Here is a 20,648-nt window from a genome sequence, read left to right as displayed (position 1 = left end):
ATGTTGAATACAAATTTCTTACTAAAATAATAAATTATATCTTCTAAGACACCTCCTAATTCTGCCGAAGTCATGTATTCATATTCCCAAACAAATGATATAGTAAAAGATTAATAAATACAAAACCACTTATCAATACATGGAAACTATATGTTTCATAACCAACAACTATTTCGACACATTGATCATTCTAACTCCAGATTAACATGAGTAGATAACCTATATGTTACTCTACAAATAAAAATTATTTTTTCTTCAAATTTCCAGATCAATTCAAAATTTCATTTTCTATATGTTAATCACAAATAAGAAATGGATCCCACAAAGTATTTTAATTAACAAAAAAAATACTTGCATTGACTAATCTATTTACATATGCATTTTAATATCTGAAAATGTAATATATCTTGAATATAAATGAACATACAGTGTGTAAAGTATTCTTTCATTTTATTAAAAGATGCCAAGAGACAATAGTCACATTAGAAAATATATGAATGGCCAACATTTAGTTAATTTGAAGCCAAAAATTTATCTGATTCTTTTAGTTAGCATATTCGATAGCAAGCTTGATTCCATTCAATTCAGCTTGAAAGGAGGTGCAAACTCAAATTGTAGATGGGAAAACTCCTAATAATATTCCCAAATTATCCCTAAATATGACATCACAAGTTGATATTTCAGCATTTTCTCTTGAAGTTTCATCTGTGTTGCACTTAATCCAATTATTGTTATGAAAATACTAGTTAACTTGTATGATTCTAGGAGCGGGATGAGGTTGAAAATTGATGTCAAAACCTTTAATAATTATATGTACATATTTTTTCTATAAAAGGAATTAGATGTTGCATCCTAGTTGTCTTTTGCATATTTTTGCTTAAGTCTTCACATGATCAGAAAAAGACAAAATGCCCCCAGAGTCTGATAGTGACATATCTGAATCTCCTTTATATTTGTGTTGGCTAGATCTTTAGAGTTTGAATCTCTAGAATCTGGATCTTCAGAGACTGATTTCATTCAGAGTCTGAGTCTTCAGAGTTTGGTCTTCAGCTTCTGATCATTCTGAATCTGGATCTTGAACTTCTCTTTAAATGTCCATTCTCAGTACCAGTACTAGGTTCTCTTCATAAATTTTAGTTTGTGATCCTGCACAGTTGAACATTTGTTAGTATACCCTATTGTTATTTAAATACTTTGTTATCATCAACCTTAGAGATATGGTACAAACCAATTTTGTTCTAACAGAGTTTAACCACTCCAATTATACATACATATATATATATATATATATATATATATATATATATATATATATATATATATATATATATATATATATATATATATATATATATATATATATATATATATATATATATATATATATATATATATATACATGTCTCCTTTTAACTCCTCCCTAAGAGATGCATTGTCATCATCAAAAGGGGGAGAATGTGGATCCATGTGATTGCATGTATGAAGTTAATGATCCTGCTGATAACCTTCCTAAAATTTTGACGACGACAACACCAATGATTGATGAAGTCAGTAAAGTCGGTGGTAATGGTTTTTCAACTCTCTGTTGATGGTAACCAAACTTAAGAATATCTCAAGCTTCATCTAGTAGGAGAATAAAGACTTCATTAAAGTGCTTATATGCTCAATACATTTGGCAAAGAATCTTGAAGGCCTTAGAGTTGTGAAAGAGAGGAAGCATGAAAGCTTGTCTGATCGTGTCTGTTTGAGTGACCAGAGTTTTATAAAAGTAGGGAAGTAACTCATAAGATACTAGGGAAACTCTCTCTCTCTCTCTCTCTCTCTCTCTCTCTCTCTCTCTCGCACAAACACACACACACACACATACTTAAAACCTATTTTTATCTATCAAAGATACTTAAAATGTTTTCAAATATGAGCTAAGTGATTAGGATATTGTCACTTCCTTTTTGAAGCATTTTTTAACTAACCAATCGATTAGGATGTTAAGATAATCGATTGGAAGATATTTTTGAACTACCCAGTCGATTGGAAGATATTTTTGAACTACCCGGTCGATTAGGAGCTTAGACAATCGATGGAATATTTTTTTGAACAAACCAATCGATTGGGACCTTAAGCCAATCATTTAGAATAAGCCTAAACAATTGTATAATCGATTATGACAGTGTACTAATGATTGGCAACAAATCCTTTTCAAAACATTCCAAAATGGGCTAAGATAATCAAATATTTAGATCACCTTATTTATTGGAACCTTAAGCAACCGATTGGGACATTAAAAATACCAATGGATTGTTCCTTTTTTTATTTTTCCTTCTCCTACATAAAGGAGGGTTGCATCTTATTCATTACACACCAATTCTCGAAGTTTTACACTTTCTTTGGAATTTATCTCTTTATTTTTCTCCCTCTCTCTAAAACATTTTTCTTCACTTAAAGTTTCTTTGGTGCTTTTCAGTGAAACACTACTTGTGAGAAAGAGATTGTTTGAGTGAATTTCCCTTGTGATTACTTTTAAGAGTGTGATACTCTTGAAGGATAAAGTTTGGTTCTTGAGATTAACCAGTCTAAAAATGTTAGTTTGGTTCTTGAGATTAGCCTGGAAAATCTCTATTTTGTGGTTTACATAGCCTGGGTAAATGTTTCTTGTTTGATTGGGGATAAGTCATTGTAAAGATCAACTTGTATAAAAAGGTTTGAGGGCATAACCTGTAAAAGCTTAAAGTTTTAGTCAAAATCTCAAGAAGATCTCTTTGGGATAAGACTAGACCAACATTCGACCAAACCTCAATAAATCTCTGGTGTGTTCTCTATAACCATATCTTTTTAATTTTACTATTTTATTTTTGATGCAATTCACTCTTAAGAAAATACTAACACGATCTAAATCGAGAAAATATAAAAGTAATCTTGAATTTTAAATACCACAATTCATCCTCCCTCCCCTCTTTTGTGTTTGAAGTCACCTGTCCAACATGAGTCCTATAAATACCTCACAACTAAGAGGGGTCAAATGCTTAATATACAAAATACTCCATAGGTAGAGCTTCTCACCTCCTCGTGTGAGCTACATCTAACACCCTAAAACCCTAAAGCATTTGACTACTCTTACTCACTAGAGGTTGTTACGCATTTGTAGTTTTTAACAAGGACAATTTATAACAAAATCTAAACACTTTAAGTAGTGAGATGTGAATAAATGTAAACTCAAACCCACACACCACAAATTATCAAATACTAGTGAGTTTTATTCTATCTTAATTGTAGGTGTGGCAAAACAAAGCTGACTTGCACGAGCATGTTTGTTTTGCCATCACTTTATCTCGGGACATGTTAAGATTTTAGCCATACGTTCTATTTTTTCGAGACTAAATGAGTACAGACATGCCCGTTTGCGACCCATTCTTAATTGTACTTGTGGATTTTACTCTAATTAATAATTAAGTTTTACAAATATGTCTCCCAAATTTTTTCATGCTTATTGTACAAAAGTGAATGTGTTTTTATGATTGTTTTTTAAAATAACCATAATTTTCAATTTAATTTCTAAAATAACCATTTTTTTTAAAAATTAACGGAATAATCACCTTTTCAAATAAATGCGTCAGATGAACTGACGCATCCATTTAAAAGAAAGAGGAGGCACCAACACCATTGGTGCATGCTTTAAAAGCAATGCATGGAGGCGTCAAGGCTTCTAGCGCATGCAAGTGCTTGCACCCATGCTTCTGACGCATGCATGTCATCACATGTGTGGCGCCTAGCCCTTTGGCGCATGCAATTTTGATACTTCTTATATAAATAACTCTCCCTTCATTCATATTTTTCACATAACTTTTACCCTACAACCACATTTTCTTTCATTCAACTTCAATCTCCTTCAAGTTTTTGAGTTCTAACCATGTCTTTTCACATTCGCAAGAGAAATGTCGATTTGATCTTTTTCGTCGTTGCGTCTCTGATAAAAATTCGATTTTGGAATATAGATTCGTTCGAAAGTCTTAATCAGACGTTGTGTCGTTGGTTAGAAAGGGAAATTGCTGCTGGTGAAAGGATTAGAAGGATTCAATGGCTTGAGTCCACGTTCAACCAAAATGGAGAAGTTCGTGAATGAGTGGATATTAAGACTGACAGAGACGTTAGCAGGATGGTGTATAATATGTTCAAAATTGTTTTGATGGTAGTAATCGCTTAGTTATAGTATTCGTATTTTAATTGTTGTAGTTGTTTGTGTTGTTGTTTATGTAATGATATTTCCTCACAAACTTATAATATGAAATAAATTTTGTTTTTTATATATTGCAAAAGAGGTACATGTGAATTTAGCTTATTGTGCTCGTTCCAACACTAGGACAATTAGTACGATTGTGACCTAGCTGACGACATGAACTACATAATCTAACCATTTTGTTCGCCGTATCCATTTCGGTTCGAATACGGGTGCTGTTTGGATGATCCTTTTTCTTTCTTCACATAACTTCTGTCATACGGTGAACTGACTTTGTGTGTGTTTGCTTTGGAAAGCAAATGTCGCGGATAGCAAGAGTCGCCACCGACTTTTCTTTTATCCAATAAGGAAAGGTGGAAAAGAACAGGAAAGACCTTGATTAGATTTTGGGTTCGGGAGGTACATTATACAAAGGGAAGGTGTTAGCACCCTTTGTATCCATGGTTATCCATGGGCTCTTAATTGCTTAATCACTTATGTTTTTCTTGTTTGAAAAAGTGTTTGAGAAATGTTTAGGAAATGTTTTGAAAGGAGAATTTAACTTTGTAATGATTCTTGTATGAATGTATACAAAGTGGTTATCTCGTTTAGTTTTGAAAGTTGTTTAGAAAAATATAACTCGGCAATGATTCTAGTACGAATGTATACCAAGTGGTGATTTTCTAAAAGATGTTTTGAAAGGTGTGAGGTGTGAAAAGTATTTTAAGTTGTGAGTAAGCATTTAAGAGTTATACCTACCTAAGGTCTTTATGGGTATTTCCTATCCTTATGAGGGTAAAACTGTCCTTACTATTGAGAAGTAAGTAGTCTTATCCTTTGGATGTAAAGGGACATCGTAGGGTCATCGATTGGTCATTGAAGGCAACATTTGTAAGGATACCTTAGCATTCGGAGGGACAATCATCATTTAACCGTAGGCTACAACGACGGGCCATCGAGGGACAAAATCATATATTCGAAGGCAACATCCGAGGGACTATGATTTATCTTATAGGGACATGATGATTTAATCGAAGGGTCTTTGCTAAGTGTATCCCCACTTTCGCGGGACATGACCGTAATACCGTAATACCATAAGGCAACAAAGAGAGGGTCAATATCACATGTATTCAAAGGCAATATTTTACAATCAGTTAGGTAATTAGGTAATTAGGATGAATCTCCACAAGGGTATCCCGCAAATAAAGTGGAATACCTAGCAAGCTACCTCTTCCGGGAGTATGTGAACCCCTTACAAAATTCAGCAAACAGGTCAGAATACCAAATCAGGATGCAATCGAGAATTGCACCAAACAAAAGGAATCACAACAGTAATAGTGTTAGGTAAACAATGCATGGTTACAATAAAACATGTCAGATGAGCGAAAATCAAAACAGAAAAATCAGCGACTGTCATGTTCGCTGCTGCCTCGCCTAGCGAGGGCTTAGCGAACACTCGCTACAGGTTCGCTCAGCGATGTGCTAGCGAACGGCTGCGGGTTTTGAGTTTAATGGCAGTACGATTTCAGCAGGCTCCAAACCCTATGGCATCCATTACAAAAGTTACATGGTTAAACATTCAAGATATCCATGCATACTTAAATCCACATGCTAAATCTAAGACATATTTATAAATTCAATCATAATATCACATGTAAATTGAGAGCATAAAGCGGTAATGGTAGTGCAAACCTGTTTGCAATTGAATTGCAATGTTGAATTGGCAGGTCCCTCTTAGGGTTGGTGCCGGTTTCAGCTGGGCGGAGGTAACCTTTGTGCAGATGAGTTTCCTTCAGGGTTGCTCTGAATTCTCTTGGTTAGCCTCCAGGGTTTGCTGTCTATGCGAGGGTTCCTGTCCGTCTCCTCTGTCTTCGTCCTCTTTTCGTTCCCTTTTGTGAATGAAGCTCTGCTATTTATAATAATTTTTGTGACCTGATGGGCTCAGAATGAGGCCCAAAATTTCTGGTATTCGCAAGCTTCGCTAGGCGAGTGGTGTAGCGAAGGGTTCGCTAGGCGAAGGATTTGCTCGCCTAGCGAGCATGCCAGTTTGAGCCATTTTCTGGATTTGGCCACCTGTGAGCTGGGTCTTTGTTCCAATGCCTTGAACAATGAGTTGGAGTGCCTTGAAAGTGTCTTGAAAGATTAACGGGCAAATTTTGGGGTTTGACAGCTGCCCCTGTTCAATATTCTTGAACCGAGAGAGTTAGAATGGTATGTACGCCATTCGTGGTCTGGAGGTGGAAGATTATTGAATACTAGAATGCCCCAAAAATTTGCACTTGTTAATCAAAAGTTAGTCTTGATGGAGATGGGCTTAAAGATGCCATCCAGAAAGTTTGATGATGAAAGATCAGAATGGATCATACGCTGCTGGGGATAAAGGATCAGAATGGACCATACACTAGATCGTATCTGAATTGCAGGATGAACCGTCTATTAGGCTGCCTTTGGAGAGGTAAAAATCAGAATGGATCGTACGCTAGATCGTATCTGAGTAGCAGAATGAGTTATCCATTAGGTGGGTGACTTCGCTGGGGATGCAAGATCAGAATGGATCGTACGCTAGATCGTATCTAAGTTGCAGAATGAGCCGTACGTTAGGTTGTATCTGACGAAATAAGAATCAGAATGGATCGTACGCTAGATCGTATTTGAGTTGCAGAATGAGCTGTACGTTAGGCTGTATCTGACGAAATAAGAATCAGAATGGATCGTACGCTAGATCGTATCTGAGTTGCAGAATGAGCCGTACGTTAGGCTGTATCTGAAGAAAGTAGTCGTACGCTAGACTACACCTTGGAATGTACCGTACGCTAGGTAGTATCTGAGGAATGAAGATCCAAATGGGTCGTACGTTAGACCGTATTGGAGTTGCAGAATGAGTCATACGTTAGGCTGTATCTGACGAAGGTAGAATCAGAATGGATCGTACGCTAGATCGTATCTGAGTTGCAGAATGAGCCGTACGTTAGGCTGTATCTGACGAAATAAGAATCAGAATGAATCGTACGCTAGATCGTATCTGAGTTGCAGAATGAGCCGTACGTTAGGCTGTATCTGAAGAAAGTAGTCGTACGCTAGACTACACCTCGGAATGTACCGTACGCTAGGTAGTATCTGAGGAATGAAGATCCAAATGGGTCGTACGTTAGACCGTATTGGAGTTGCAGAATGAGCCGTACGTTAGGCTGTATCTGAAGAAAGTAGTCGTATGCTAGACTACACCTCAGAATGTACCGTACGCTAGGTAGTATCTGAGGAATGAAGATCCAAATGGGTCGTATGTTAGACCATATTGGAGTTGCAGAATGAGCCGTACGTTAGGTTGTATCTGAAGAAAGTAGTCGTACGCTAGAATACACCTCGGAATGTACCGTACGCTAGGTAGTATCTGAGGAATGAAGATCCAAATGGGTCGTACGTTAGACCGTATTGGAATAGTTGAAGAAGTCATATGTTGGGCTGAATCAGAATGAACCGTATGTTAGGCTGTATCTGATAATATTTGTATACGTTGTATTTGCAGTAAATGTCTGGGATGGGCTTAAAGATGCCATCATTAGGAGGATATCAGAATGCTTGTCAGAATGAATGTTCATATGGATTATATCTGAAAGATGTATCTGAATCTTGAATGTAATTGATAAGAGCACCCGTCTGAATGGATCTTTATTTTGACTATATCAGAAGGATAATTAACCTGAAAAGAAAAGTTAGCTTCATGCCATGTCATGATGCATGAGATGTTTTATGCTTACGAACATTGTATGCATGCGTATGCTGTGAAATGATGTAATGAATGAATTATGCGTCTGAGAAGTTCTGCCAGGGGAAAATAAATCCCGAGATTCCGGTCGGAGACATTTGTGTTGATGACTCTTTCTCAACTGGGGGTATTTGATTTTTGTTTGATGGTAGAAATATTCACTAGAAGCCTGGCTGGGGATGGAAGAGATGACCAGTCTGTCTAGTGATGCCAATTTCTTATGGGGAATAACTGGCTTTGCTGGGGAATAATGCCAATTTCTTCTGGGGAATAACTGGCTTTGCTGGGGAATAGAATTAGCAACGGATTCATTGGAAAGCATGGTTAGACCTTATCCTCGATCCCGAAGTCTTTTAGTAATTGTGATCTCTATTTTATGCATGTATTTTTGGTAAACATCGATCATATTCAAATGCATATATTAATTCAAATTAAATCAATGGACGTTTATGCAAACAAAACAGAAAAAGTAAAACAAAAGCATCCTTTTTGGAAATAAAATTGTATTGATTTTGAAAGAGGGCCTATAAACAGGCAATTTGGATACAAGGAGACAGAAATCCTAGTAAGAGGAAATTGTCGAGACAACAAAGAAAAGATATGAAGAAAAAGTCCTATTGATTCTAGTTCTGCCACTGTCATTATGTCTTCAAGCATCTCATCTCCTGCTGTCGGATAGAAGTGATTGGCTTGTTCAGTCCCTTTGACTTGGGTGAAGGCTGACTGAGAACGGGACATAGTCATACACTTTTAATCCCTAATTTTTGCCTGGACCGCCTTTTCAAGTTTTCAGTCCACCAGGATACCCTTTTTTGCCCAAGCCGCCTTTTTAGGTTTTCGACTTGTCGGGTGTACATTTTTATATGTTTATCCCTAATTTTTGCCCGAACCCTTTTGGTTCGCCGGGATGCCCTTACTTTTGCCTAGATACGTCGACCTAGCGGGTCTCTTTTATGCGTAGTATTTTTTAACTATGTCCGCGTTCACTGGATGCGGGAAGTCTTCGCCATCCATTGTAGTGAGCATCATGGCTCCACTAGAGAATACCTTCTTAACTACAAATGGCCCTTCGTATGTGGGAGTCCATTTGCCTCTGGGATCACCTTGTGGTAGAATGATACGCTTTATCACCAAGTCGCCAACTTGATACACCTGTCTTTTGACCTTTTTGTTAAATGCCTGGGTCATGCGCTTCTGATATATCTGCCCATGACAAACAGCCGCGAGTCTTTTCTCATCAATCAAATTTATCTGATCGAGTCGAGTCTGAATCCATTCATCCTCATCTAAGTCTGCCTCTTTCATGATTCTTAGAGAGGGAATCTGAACTTCCACTGGTAAAACGGCTTCCATTCCGTAGACTAAAGAGAAAGGAGTTGCCCCGGTCGAAGTGCGTACTGAAGTGCGATAACCATGAAGAGCAAACGGTAACATCTCATGCCAGTCTTTGTATGTTACTGTCATCTTTTGTATAATCTTCTTAATATTCTTATTAGCAGCTTCTACGGTGCCATTCATCTTTGGCCAGTACGGAGAAGAGTTATGGTGTTTTATTTTGAACCGCGTGCAGAGTTCAGTAATCATCTTGTTGTTCAAATTGGTACCATTATCAGTGGTAACTCTTGCTATTCTTCCGGAGAGAGCAGGTTTCTCCAATATATATTTGATAGGATCCATCTTAGAAATCAATGAAGTGGTATGATTCAACATATACTGTCTTAGTCGGCGAGCAATCCAAGCCAAAGCACAGTAAGTCTTCTCAAGCAGTGAATATTTTGTTTCACAGTCGGTACACTTTTTGCTAAGGTGGTATATTGCATGCTCTTTTCGACCAGACTCGTCATGTTGCCCCAACACACACCCCATTGAATCTTCTAACACGGTCAAATACATGATTAGAGGTCTTCTTTCAACTGGTGGCATCAGAATTGGAGGTTCTTGGAGATATTTCTTGATTTTGTCAAAAGCTTCTTGACATTCATCATTCCATATTATCTCTTGATTTTTCCTCAGTAATTTTCTTGTCTACTTCAGTACCCAGATTCAGTTGATTCCTCATGCGGCGGTATGGTCTTTTCTTCTTGCAGTACCGGTCTGGCAAGTTCTCCAGGTACTTCACAATCTTCCTCACCTGCATCCTCGGTTTGGTAGATCGGATTTTCGAAGTCATAATTAACAGTAGCAGAACTATTATCAACAGGATCCAAAGTGGATATGGATGCGCAATTTGTTACGTGAGTGTGTGCAAGAAAACATAGCTTGTTTGAAAAATGACATGAAAGATAAAGAGCGCAATATTTGAATGCAAAAAGTCCATTGATTTATTGAATGTGAATATGCTTATGAAAATGACAAAACATTTAACCAAATTTGATGCACTAAATAAGCAATAACAATTACTCCTGACTAAAGGAAATCGGGATAATGTCTTCAGCCTTCCAATTATTGAGTCCGTCACCAATTGTTGGGAAAATCCAGCTATCCCAGTCGCAATCGCTATCAACATCTTCTACAGCATTAACATTCTTGTCATGATTAGGCAGAGGAACAGTGATGACATTAGGAGTCTCTGGAGGATCAAATTCAATTGCCCCGGCGTCGATCATATCCTGAATCTTATTCTTCAACAACCAGCAATCGTTTGTATCATGCCCGGGGCTATCGGAGTGATATGCACACCTGGCATTGGGATTATAACGAGGAGAAGTAGTGTTGAGATTTGCAGGAGGGCCTCTGAGGGTAATTAAATTTGCCTTTAGCATACCCTGCAGTGCTTGTGCTAAAGTCATATTGATCTTGGTAAACTGCCTTCTTGGCCTGTCTTGTCTGTGCTGGAAGTTTTGAGATGGCGGTGCTGCAATCGTAACTGCTCCAACGGTATGGTCACGGTTTTTCTTGTTATGACCCCTTTCACTGTACACAGCATTTGATTCATTCTTTCCCTGATGGGATTTTTTGGTGCTTGCAGAGGTAGCCGCCTGTATCTTTCCACTTCGAATGCCGCTTTCAACACGTTCACCTGTCAATATAAGTTCAGTGAAACCCGATGAAGAACTTCCCAGTAGATGGCTGTAGAATGGGCCAGTCAGTGTACTCATGAACATGTCCACCAATTCTCGATCAGTCATAGGGGGTTTGACTCTGCCAGCCAAATCTCTCCATTTTTGAGCATATTCTTTGAAGCTTTCTTTAGAGCCCATAGTCATATTTTGCAGCTGTAGCCGAGTAGGCGCTAATTCAAAATTATACTGGTAGTGCTTGTAGAAAGCTGTCGCTAAATCAGTCCAGGTGCGGATGTTAGAGCTCTCGAGCTGATAATACCACTTTAACTGTGTGCCAGACAGACTCTCTTGGAAGAAATGGATCCACATCTTCCTATCAGTGGTATACGGCTGAATCTTTCTCACATAAGCTCTCAGATGCATTTGAGGACAAGACGCACCATCGTACTTAGTGAAGGTGGGGATCTTGAATTTGCAAGGAATGACAACATCAGAGACCAGACCCAAGCTTTCGAAATCCAGACCGGGTGCCTTCTGACCCTCCATAGCTAGCATACGTTCTTCCAGCAACTTGTACTTATCATCCTTCGGAGAGTACTGTTCATCTTCATAACCTTCATCGCCGTCCTCGTGGTTGAAAGGATCAGCATCCTCATCTTCCGAATCATTTTCTGTCTCCTCTTCTTGATCCTTCGGAAGTCTAATCTTGACTCCTGCAGCCTGTCCTTTAAGCCTTCTTCCCGGGTTAATGTAACTCACAGGTTTCTTGTCTTTCTTCTTCTCGAGCAAGAGAGCCTTCAGTTCCTCCTGCCCCTTGGATAAGTTCAGGATCAACTCCTGGAATTGAGAATTTTGAGCCTGGAGATCTTTGACAGTTTGTTCAAGAGCCATTTTTCTGTTTGTAATAGGAAGACCGTGAGAATATTGATTCTTTAGAATACCTGTTATGCAATGTTATGTTATGCTATGCAATGTATGAAATGTTTTCAAGGACTTTTGGAATTTAACTTTGCGTAAACCACCGAAAAAAAAAGAAACTTTTATTAATAATTTTTTAATCAATATTCATTACAAAAAATAATAAAATACAATAAAAGCTCAAGTCTCCCAGGGGCGGCTTCTTTTTGGGCGAAGATATGCGTTGAGTCTTCGTTCCTCATTAAGCTGGCTGGTGAGCTCTAACACTTTCTTCCTTTCAGTACAGGACTGAACTTCAAAAGCATCCCTTTCCTCTCTCAACTGGATCCAAGATTTCTTTAATTCTTCCACATTGGTAGGCATATCTGGATAAGGAATGATCTGAGGAGTACCTCCTTCAACTTCTGGTTCAACAATCAGCGGTCCGACTGCAAGATATGGCATGACAAGTTCACGAGCTCTGGCGCGTACCCATCTGAGATAAGGTTCCATAGGAATAAAGTTTTTCTGTCCTAAAGTGCTTCTTTTCACCATGCCCCAAGCTCGTACAAACCTTTGACGGAGACCTTGGGAATCGTTGTCATAGTCAAACACAGTGCCTTGAATAATTATTTCATGTGGACCATCTCTTCGAGCACAACCAAATTGACGTAGGGCTAAAGCAGGATTATAAGTAATACCTCCTCTTATCCCCATGAGTGGTACATTAGAGAATTCTCCACAATGGTCAATGATGATAACATTTTCTTTGAGATGAGGACACCAACGGATGTCTGAATGGGAGAGCGACATTATCCTTTGAGACCATTTCAAATTCTGCTCATTCTTCAAGACTGATCGAGGAAGGTGCAAAATAAACCACCTAGATAATAAAGGTATGCAGCACATGAGAGTCCCTTGCCTTTTCATAGTACGAGTGTGAAGGGAATGCAAAATGTCTCCAAGCAAGGTAGGCACAGGGTTATGAGTGAGAAATATCTTAATAGCATTCATATCTATGAATTGGTCTGGATTGGGAAACAACACCAAACCATAGATTAGTAATGCTAGGACATCTTCGAAAGCAAGGACATTCATAATTTTTAGGAATTCTCGGGCCTTATTTATCAGAAATTTGGCAAGTAAACCCTTAATTCCACTTCTTGTTACCCAATTGGTTTCAATGTCTGTCTTTGTCATGTGTAAAGCTGCGGCAACTTCTTCAGACTTCGGAATCTTTTCTAAACCACTGAAAGGTGTTTGATCAAGGATAGGTATCCCAAGCAGCCTGGAAAATTCTTCTAATGTGGGTACCAACTGATAATCTGGGAATGTGAAGCAATGATGTTTAGGATCGAAGAACTGGTATAAGACTCTCATCATATCTTCTTTGAAACCAGTGGTAACCAAATTGAGGAGAGAACCATGTTTCTTGATGAACTGGGCCTGATCGGGAAGTTCTGACACTAAATCCTTGAGTTGAGGAGAGATGGCTACAAAATTGATCCGGATGGTCTTCCTGGGAGCCATAGCCTTACAAAACAGAGCAACGTTAAATCCCTAAGTCCTTGAAATGGTTAGTACAATGCCATGATGTTATGATGTTATGATGTTATGATGTTATGATGTTAAATAAGTAACAAGCACAAACAAGTCACACAACAATCATTCCTAGGTTTTAAGGCCTGCATGAGTTCCATAGGTAAGTACCCTCCCCACTGAAGTTTGGTTGGTTCAACCTGTCCTAGAATAGTAACCGGGTTCTAGAAGGATCTCAAATCATTGACCTTTCCTTAAGTCCACTTCAGTGCAACACCAAGTGGTTGACCAAAGCTTCCCTAAAGTCCAATCTCAAAGAGTGTAGTATCGAGTCTCAACCAACCCCAGTCGGAACCGAAGTCAGTTATCTCACTACTTTCTGATGGCTAGGATGAGTCAATTAGGGTTCTAAAGGTCTGGTTAACGCTTTGATGACACCACGTGGACGCCAAATTTTTCCTCAAGTAAACATGAGGAACATCAGGACATCCAAAGTGTCACATTAACCGTAGCCATCATTTTAACCATTCCAGTATACGCCGGATAGTCGCGATGATCTCTTGCTACTTACCTAAGGTACACTAAATCCGGGTGTAGGATCTTTCACTCAAGCATAAAATACCCAAGCAATCCCTTAAAAGTAAATCAGACAATTCAAATAAGTGATCTTTTTTTTAAGGTAACCTCTCTTTTTAATAGTCCCCAGCAGAGTCGCCATTTCTGTCATACGGTGAACTGACTTTGTGTGTTTTTTCTTTGGAAAGCAAATGTCGCGGATAGCAAGAGTCGCCACAGGCTTTTCTTTTATCCAATAAGGAAAGGTGGAAAAGAACAGGAAAGACTTTGATTAGATTTTGGGTTCGGGAGGTACATTATACAAAGGGAAGGTGTTAGCACCCTTTGTATCCATGGTTATCCATGGGCTCTTAATTGCTTAATCACTTATGTTTTTCTTGTTTGAAAAAGTGTTTGAGAAATGTTTAGGAAATGTTTTGAAAGGAGAATTTAACTTTGTAATGATTCTTGTATGAATGTATACAAAGTGGTTATCTCGTTTAGTTTTGAAAGTTGTTTAGAAAAATATAACTCGGCAATGATTCTAGTACGAATGTATACCAAGTGGTGATTTTCTAAAAGATGTTTTGAAAGGTGTGAGGTGTGAAAAGTATTTTAAGTTGTGAGTAAGCATTTAAGAGTTATACCTACCTAAGGTCTTTATGGGTATTTCCTATCCTTATGAGGGTAAAACTGTCCTTACTATTGAGAAGTAAGTAGTCTTATTCTTTGGATGTAAAGGGACATCGTAGGGTCATCGATTGGTCATTGAAGGCAACATTTGTAAGGATACCTTAGCATTCGGAGGGACGATCATCATTTAACAGTAGGCTACAACGACGGGCCATCGAGGGACAAAATCATATATTCGAAGGCAACATCCGAGGGACTATGATTTATCTTATAGGGACATGATGATTTAATCGAAGGGTCTTTGCTAAGTGTATCCCCACTTTCGCGGGACATGACCGTAATACCGTAATACCATAAGGCAACAAAGAGAGGGCCAAGATCACATGTATTCAAATGCAATATTTTACAATCAGTTAGGTAATTAGGTAATTAGGATGAATCTCCACAAGGGTATCCCGCAAATAAAGTGGAATACCTAGAAAGCTACCTCTTCCGGGAGTATGTGAACCTCTTACAAAATTCAGCAAACAGGTCAGAATACCAAATCAGGATGCAATCGAGAATTGCACCAAACAAAAGGAATCACAACAGTAATAGTGTTAGGTAAACAATGCATGGTTACAATAAAACATGTCAGATGAGCGAAAATCAAAACAGAAAAATCAGCGACTGTCATGTTCGCTGCTGCCTCGCCTAGCGAGGGCTTAGCGAACACTCGCTACAGGTTCGCTCAGCGATGTGCTAGCGAACGGCTGCGGGTTTTGAGTTTAATGGCAGTACGATTTCAGCAGGCTCCAAACCCTATGGCATCCATTACAGAAGTTACATGGTTAAACATTCAAGATATCCATGCATACTTAAATCCACATGCCAAATCTAAGACATATTTATAAATTCAATCATAATATCACATGTAAATTGAGAGCATAAAGCGGTAATGGTAGTGCAAACCTGTTTGCAATTGAATTGCAATGTTGAATTGGCAGGTCCCTCTTAGGGTTGGTGCCGGTTTCAGCTGGGCGGAGGTAACCTTTGTGCAGATGAGTTTCCTTCAGGGTTTCCTTTAGGGTTGCTCTGAATTCTCTTGGTTAGCCTCCAGGGTTTGCTATCTATGCGAGGGTTCCTGTCTGTCTCCTCTGTCTTCGTCCTCTTTTCGTTCCCTTTTGTGAATGAAGCTCTGTTATTTATAATAATTTTTGTGACCTGATGGGCTCAGAATGAGGCCCAAAATTTCTGGTATTCGTAAGCTTCGCTAGGCGAGTGGTGTAGCGAAGGGTTCGCTAGGTGAAGGATTTGCTCGCCTAGCGAGCATGCTAGTTTGAGCCATTTTCTGGATTTGGCCACCTGTGAGCTGGGTCTTTGTTCCAATGCCTTGAACAATGAGTTGGAGTGCCTTGAAAGTGTCTTGAAAGATTAACGGGCAAATTTTGGGGTATGACAACTTCGTTGTGCCAGACAATGTTCCCTTGATATTCTGGCCAATAATTCTCTTTTGCCACTACTGAAAAACTAATTTTGTAAACATTTGATAAGCTTATGACTTTGTAAAGATCAGATAATAAGTAGGATGAATCCCTTCGAACCTTTGAACATGCCGCAATGACATGGGAGCAGGGCGTACGAAAGGCTTGGAAATTTCCGCAGTCGCACCAACCTCTATCTAGTTCCACTCTGTATTATCCCATCGACATGTCCTCATTGTGATCCATGGACTCAACAACACTATACCAATATTTAGTACGGTCAAACACCGTGACCACGTGTGTGTTTGCTTTGGCAGCTTCGTGTCTAATGAATTTCATTGAAGCATCACTGAACACCTGCCCAGATTGCAACACTGAACTCCATTTGGAACGTCTGGTCTCAAACGTCGCCCCTAACCTGAAGTATGTTGCCTGCACCAAAGCGGTTATAGGTAGGTTTCAGATGCCTTAGAAGACAGAGTTCATTAATTCCACAAGATTTATTGTCATGTGGCCCTAACGTTGAGCGTTGTCGTATGTCCTAGTCCACTTCTCAAATGAGATAATGTCGATCCACTATACTGCATATGCGTTTGAAGATCTTATTTCTTCGCGGTAGTGTTTGAAAGAAGGTTCTGATAATGCGTAACTTGTGTTGACAACCTTCTTCCGCAACGTTTTGTCTTTGATCTCCCGCATAAAATTCTGAGCAATATGTCTAATGCAGAAGACATGCGTCGAAGGAGGATCCTTCCAGCCATTATTAATGTTTTTATATGCATTGATGATTGAAGGGTGTCGGTCGGAGATCAAACATAAGTTAGGTTGAGGTACAACGTGCAATCAGAGATTTCTTAGGAAAAAACTGCATCCCTCAGTAGTCTCCTCTTCAACAAGGGCAAAGATGGTTGGAAAAATATTGTTGTTGCCATCTTGTGCCACTGCCATGAGTAACGTTCCTTTTTATATTTCCCGTACAATCATATACCATTAATTTGTATAATAGATTTACAAAAAGAAAAATCTTTGAAGCATGGTTGATACGCCCATAAGAGACGATGGAATATTCCATTTCCACTAGCACACGTCTCGTCTGGTGTATACACCACTAACATTTCAACTTGACAATACTCCCTGGAGCATACTGTTTAAGAGCCAACAAGTATTTTGAAAGTTGTTTGTAAGACTCCCCCAATTGACATTTCATATACCTATTAGATAAAAAAGCAAAATTACATGAATTAATACACAAAAATAATATATTTTCATAAGTTAAAAATATATATTAAAAATATATAATTTATTTGCATAAGTTAAATATATATATATATATATATATATATATATATATATATATATATATATATATATATATATATATATATATATATTAAAATACGTAAGTGAGATTTGGTAGGATATATATTATTGATTGGTTGATAGGATAAATAAAAAAATATGTTTAGATTCTTTCTTTACACTCTTCATTAAAAAAAAAGTAATATCCGAAATTGCAACTTTTTAAGGAAAAACCAGCCAAACAGAGCCTATAAAACGCAAGAGTCCGCGTTCAACTTTCATCATTCATCACTTCGTCTAATCAAAACGCGAACCAGAAAACTATGAACGACTTACTCTCCGTCCAAAACGACGACAGCAACAGCCACCACCACGTCATCCAGATGGGGGAAACCTCCACCACCACCACGGCAAAGACACTCGGGAAATTCTTCGAAGAAGTGGAGTCAGTGAAGGAAGAATTGAAAGACTTGGAGAAACTCCACGTAAGTCTCCGAAACTCGCACGGAAAGAGCAAAAGCCTTCACAGCGCCACCGCGGTGAAAGAGCTTCGTTCTCGAATGGACTCCGACGTTACTCTGTCTCTCAAGAAAGCTAAAGTGGTTAAGGCTCGCTTGGAGTTGCTTGACCGGTCCAACGAAGCGAGCCGGTCGTTGCCTGATTGTGGACCCGGTTCGTCTTCTGATCGAACCCGGTTGGCGGTGGTTAGTGGTTTGAGGAAGAATTTGAAAGATTCGATGGAGAGTTTTAATGCACTTAGGGAGCAGATATCATCGGAGTACAGAGCGACGGTGCAGCGGAGATACTTTACCATCACCGGAGAGAAACCTGATGACAAAACTGTCGATCTCCTCATCTCTACCGGTACTAATATTTTTCATATTTTGTTTTTCTATTTATGGGTTTATTTATTTATTTATTTATATTATTATCAACAGAAAAGTGAAAACATATGCCCTTTCTTTAATTTCTTAGAAAGAGAACGATTTTAAAAAAATATAGAAATTTTTTAAACATTTTTTTAAAAATTATTTTGCATAAAGTAATAAAAAAATATTTATTATTAACATATTTTTAATTTTCAAAATATTATAAAAATTATATTTAAATAATTTAACAAAAATTTTCAAACTCCTCCTTTAATACAATTTTTAGTTTTCATCTCTATCAAACTCTCAAATAAAATTGTTTACAAATTGTGAGAAGGAACAGTGATTTGGAAAAATAATTAAAAGAAATTTGATTCGTATATGTTATTTGATTTGTATGTTAATGTTAAAATTATTTCTTTTATTTGTGTTATGATTATTCAATTTTTATATTATATTTTTTATTTGTATTTTTGTTTGCTGGTTTAAATAATTCTGTTCAAAGTTTAGACCAGTTGTTTTGTTTTTGTATTGAGACGTGTAATCATAATTTTTTGTTTTTTTTCGTTAAAAAAAGGGTAAGTTATCTATTATGATGCAGAGGCAATTAGAATTAATTTTTATAAATGTGAAAATCAAATTTTATTTTTAAATTAATAAAATAATATTAAATAACTGAGTGTAGTTAAGATTTTTAATATATCTTAATATTAGAATGTATGTGTGATAATTTGATTAGATATATTATTTATATGTATTTTATAATATTTGATTATTGAGTTTTTAAAGCTTTTTACATTTGATTTTAACGTGTATAAAATGTCTATAGATTTTATATAAATTTTTTTTTTATAAATGTGTCATTGAGTTTTTTTATATAATTTATATATAAATTAGATCAACAAAAATCATGTTGATCGAACAATGCTCTTTGCCAATAATTTAATAATTCAATGCTTTGACCGGTTTCATTCCATATTATAATTTTAAAATTATCCTATAATTCTTTATTGTGGAGTCATAAAAAGCAAGTAAAATTTTTTTTTTTGGGAGAGATACATTTTTTTTACGGATACCTTATTTGTTACACAGATGCAAAAAATTTATATTTTGATACTTAATATTTAAAAAAGGTGTCACTTAAAAATTAGCTTATTTATATATTTGAATATTGGGGATTAGGTGAAAGCGAAACGTTTCTACAAAAAGCCATTCAAGAACAAGGAAGAGCAACAGTGATAGAGACAATACAAGAGATCGAGGAGAGACATGGTGCTGTGAAAGAGATAGAGAGAAACCTAAATGCGCTACATCAAGTGTTCTTAGACATGTCAGTAATGGTGGAAGCTCAAGGTGAAGAATTGAATGACATTGAAAGCCAAATGATGCGAGCAAATTCGTACGTTAGGAAAGGTGTACAACAAATACATGTTGCTAGGAAGCATCAAAAGAATAGCCGTAAATGGATATGTTTTGCCATTTTAGTCCTTCTCATTATCGCTTTGGTTATAATTCTTCCTATTGTTTTAAAAAATAATTAAATGAGATTAATTAATTCTCAATTGGTGGCTCAAAACTTGACAGTCAAGTCAAAGAAAATGTATAAAAAATGACTTTCATATTCATTAATATTATTTTTTTTTAGTAGTTTTATATTGGTCATGTGTTGTGCTTTTTTATTTTTCTTGCTACTGTTTTGATTGATGTATATTTGAATACTTTTTCATATGAAAAGTTGTTCAAAGATTTTAGATGATTAGTTTCTAGAACTAGTTGACAGGATTTTAATTAGATATTATATGATTGTTAGTGACAGATATAATAAAATAGAAAAGAAGAAAAGCAAAGTTAATGTTTCAATGGTGTGAACAATATAAGTAATTTATAAAAATAAGAGTTGTAAAGACGATGTATAATGAATATAAATAAATTAGACTAATTTTGGTATGATTAAAAGAAAAGAATATCATTTATTATCAAACATTTCTCTCAAATTTACTGATGATTAAAATAAAATATTAAGGGATAGTTATGTCATACAAGAAATGAAATTAAAATAACTAACACCATGACTAATAAAAAAGAAAGCAGCAATCAATTAGAGATGAATTATCGTAGAGAAGAACCTATTAGAAGTAATTCATATTTATTAGATGTACTATTTTCTTAGCCCCTAAGTTTGTTAGAGGGTATTTTAGTATTTTATCCTATTCTAGTAACCCTAGTTTTAGCTTATAAATAGGGTGGCAATCATTGTAACTTTTATCATGTTTTGTAGCCGTCATTCTCTTAATAGAATATTTCCGTTCATCATTTATTCTACCTTTGCACCAACAATTGGTATCTAGAGCTCCGGTTCGGAGTCATTGGGAAACACGGGAAACACGAGTGAACGTGAGGTCTTGTGTGTTTGAT

General features: G+C 37.0%; 1 protein-coding gene across 1 annotated transcript; it reads left to right on the top strand.

The window, feature by feature from the left end:
* Nucleotides 1–17,555: 17,555 nt before the first annotated feature.
* LOC127125568 (syntaxin-121) lies at nucleotides 17,556–20,024 on the top strand. Its single transcript, XM_051054343.1, has 2 exons — nucleotides 17,556–18,228; nucleotides 19,416–20,024. Exons 1-2 carry the CDS (start codon nucleotides 17,688–17,690, stop codon nucleotides 19,772–19,774), a joined length of 900 nt encoding a protein of 299 aa, XP_050910300.1. The 5' UTR covers nucleotides 17,556–17,687; the 3' UTR covers nucleotides 19,775–20,024.
* Nucleotides 20,025–20,648: the final 624 nt, after the last annotated feature.

The sequence above is a fragment of the Lathyrus oleraceus genome, chromosome 3 (assembly GCF_024323335.1).
Source record: "Lathyrus oleraceus cultivar Zhongwan6 chromosome 3, CAAS_Psat_ZW6_1.0, whole genome shotgun sequence".
Classification (NCBI taxonomy): domain Eukaryota; kingdom Viridiplantae; phylum Streptophyta; class Magnoliopsida; order Fabales; family Fabaceae; genus Lathyrus; species Lathyrus oleraceus.
This window is presented reverse-complemented; position numbering and strand designations above follow the sequence as displayed.

What these genes read in the sequence shown, in the direction of transcription:
- LOC127125568 (XM_051054343.1), top strand. Translation starts at nt 17,688, where the DNA reads ATGAACGACTTACTCTCCGTCCAAAACGACGACAGCAACAGCCACCAC. An exon ending in CGATCTCCTCATCTCTACCG is followed by an intron (nt 18,229 to 19,415) that starts GTACTAATATTT and finishes ATTGGGGATTAG; the next exon opens with GTGAAAGCGAAACGTTTCTA.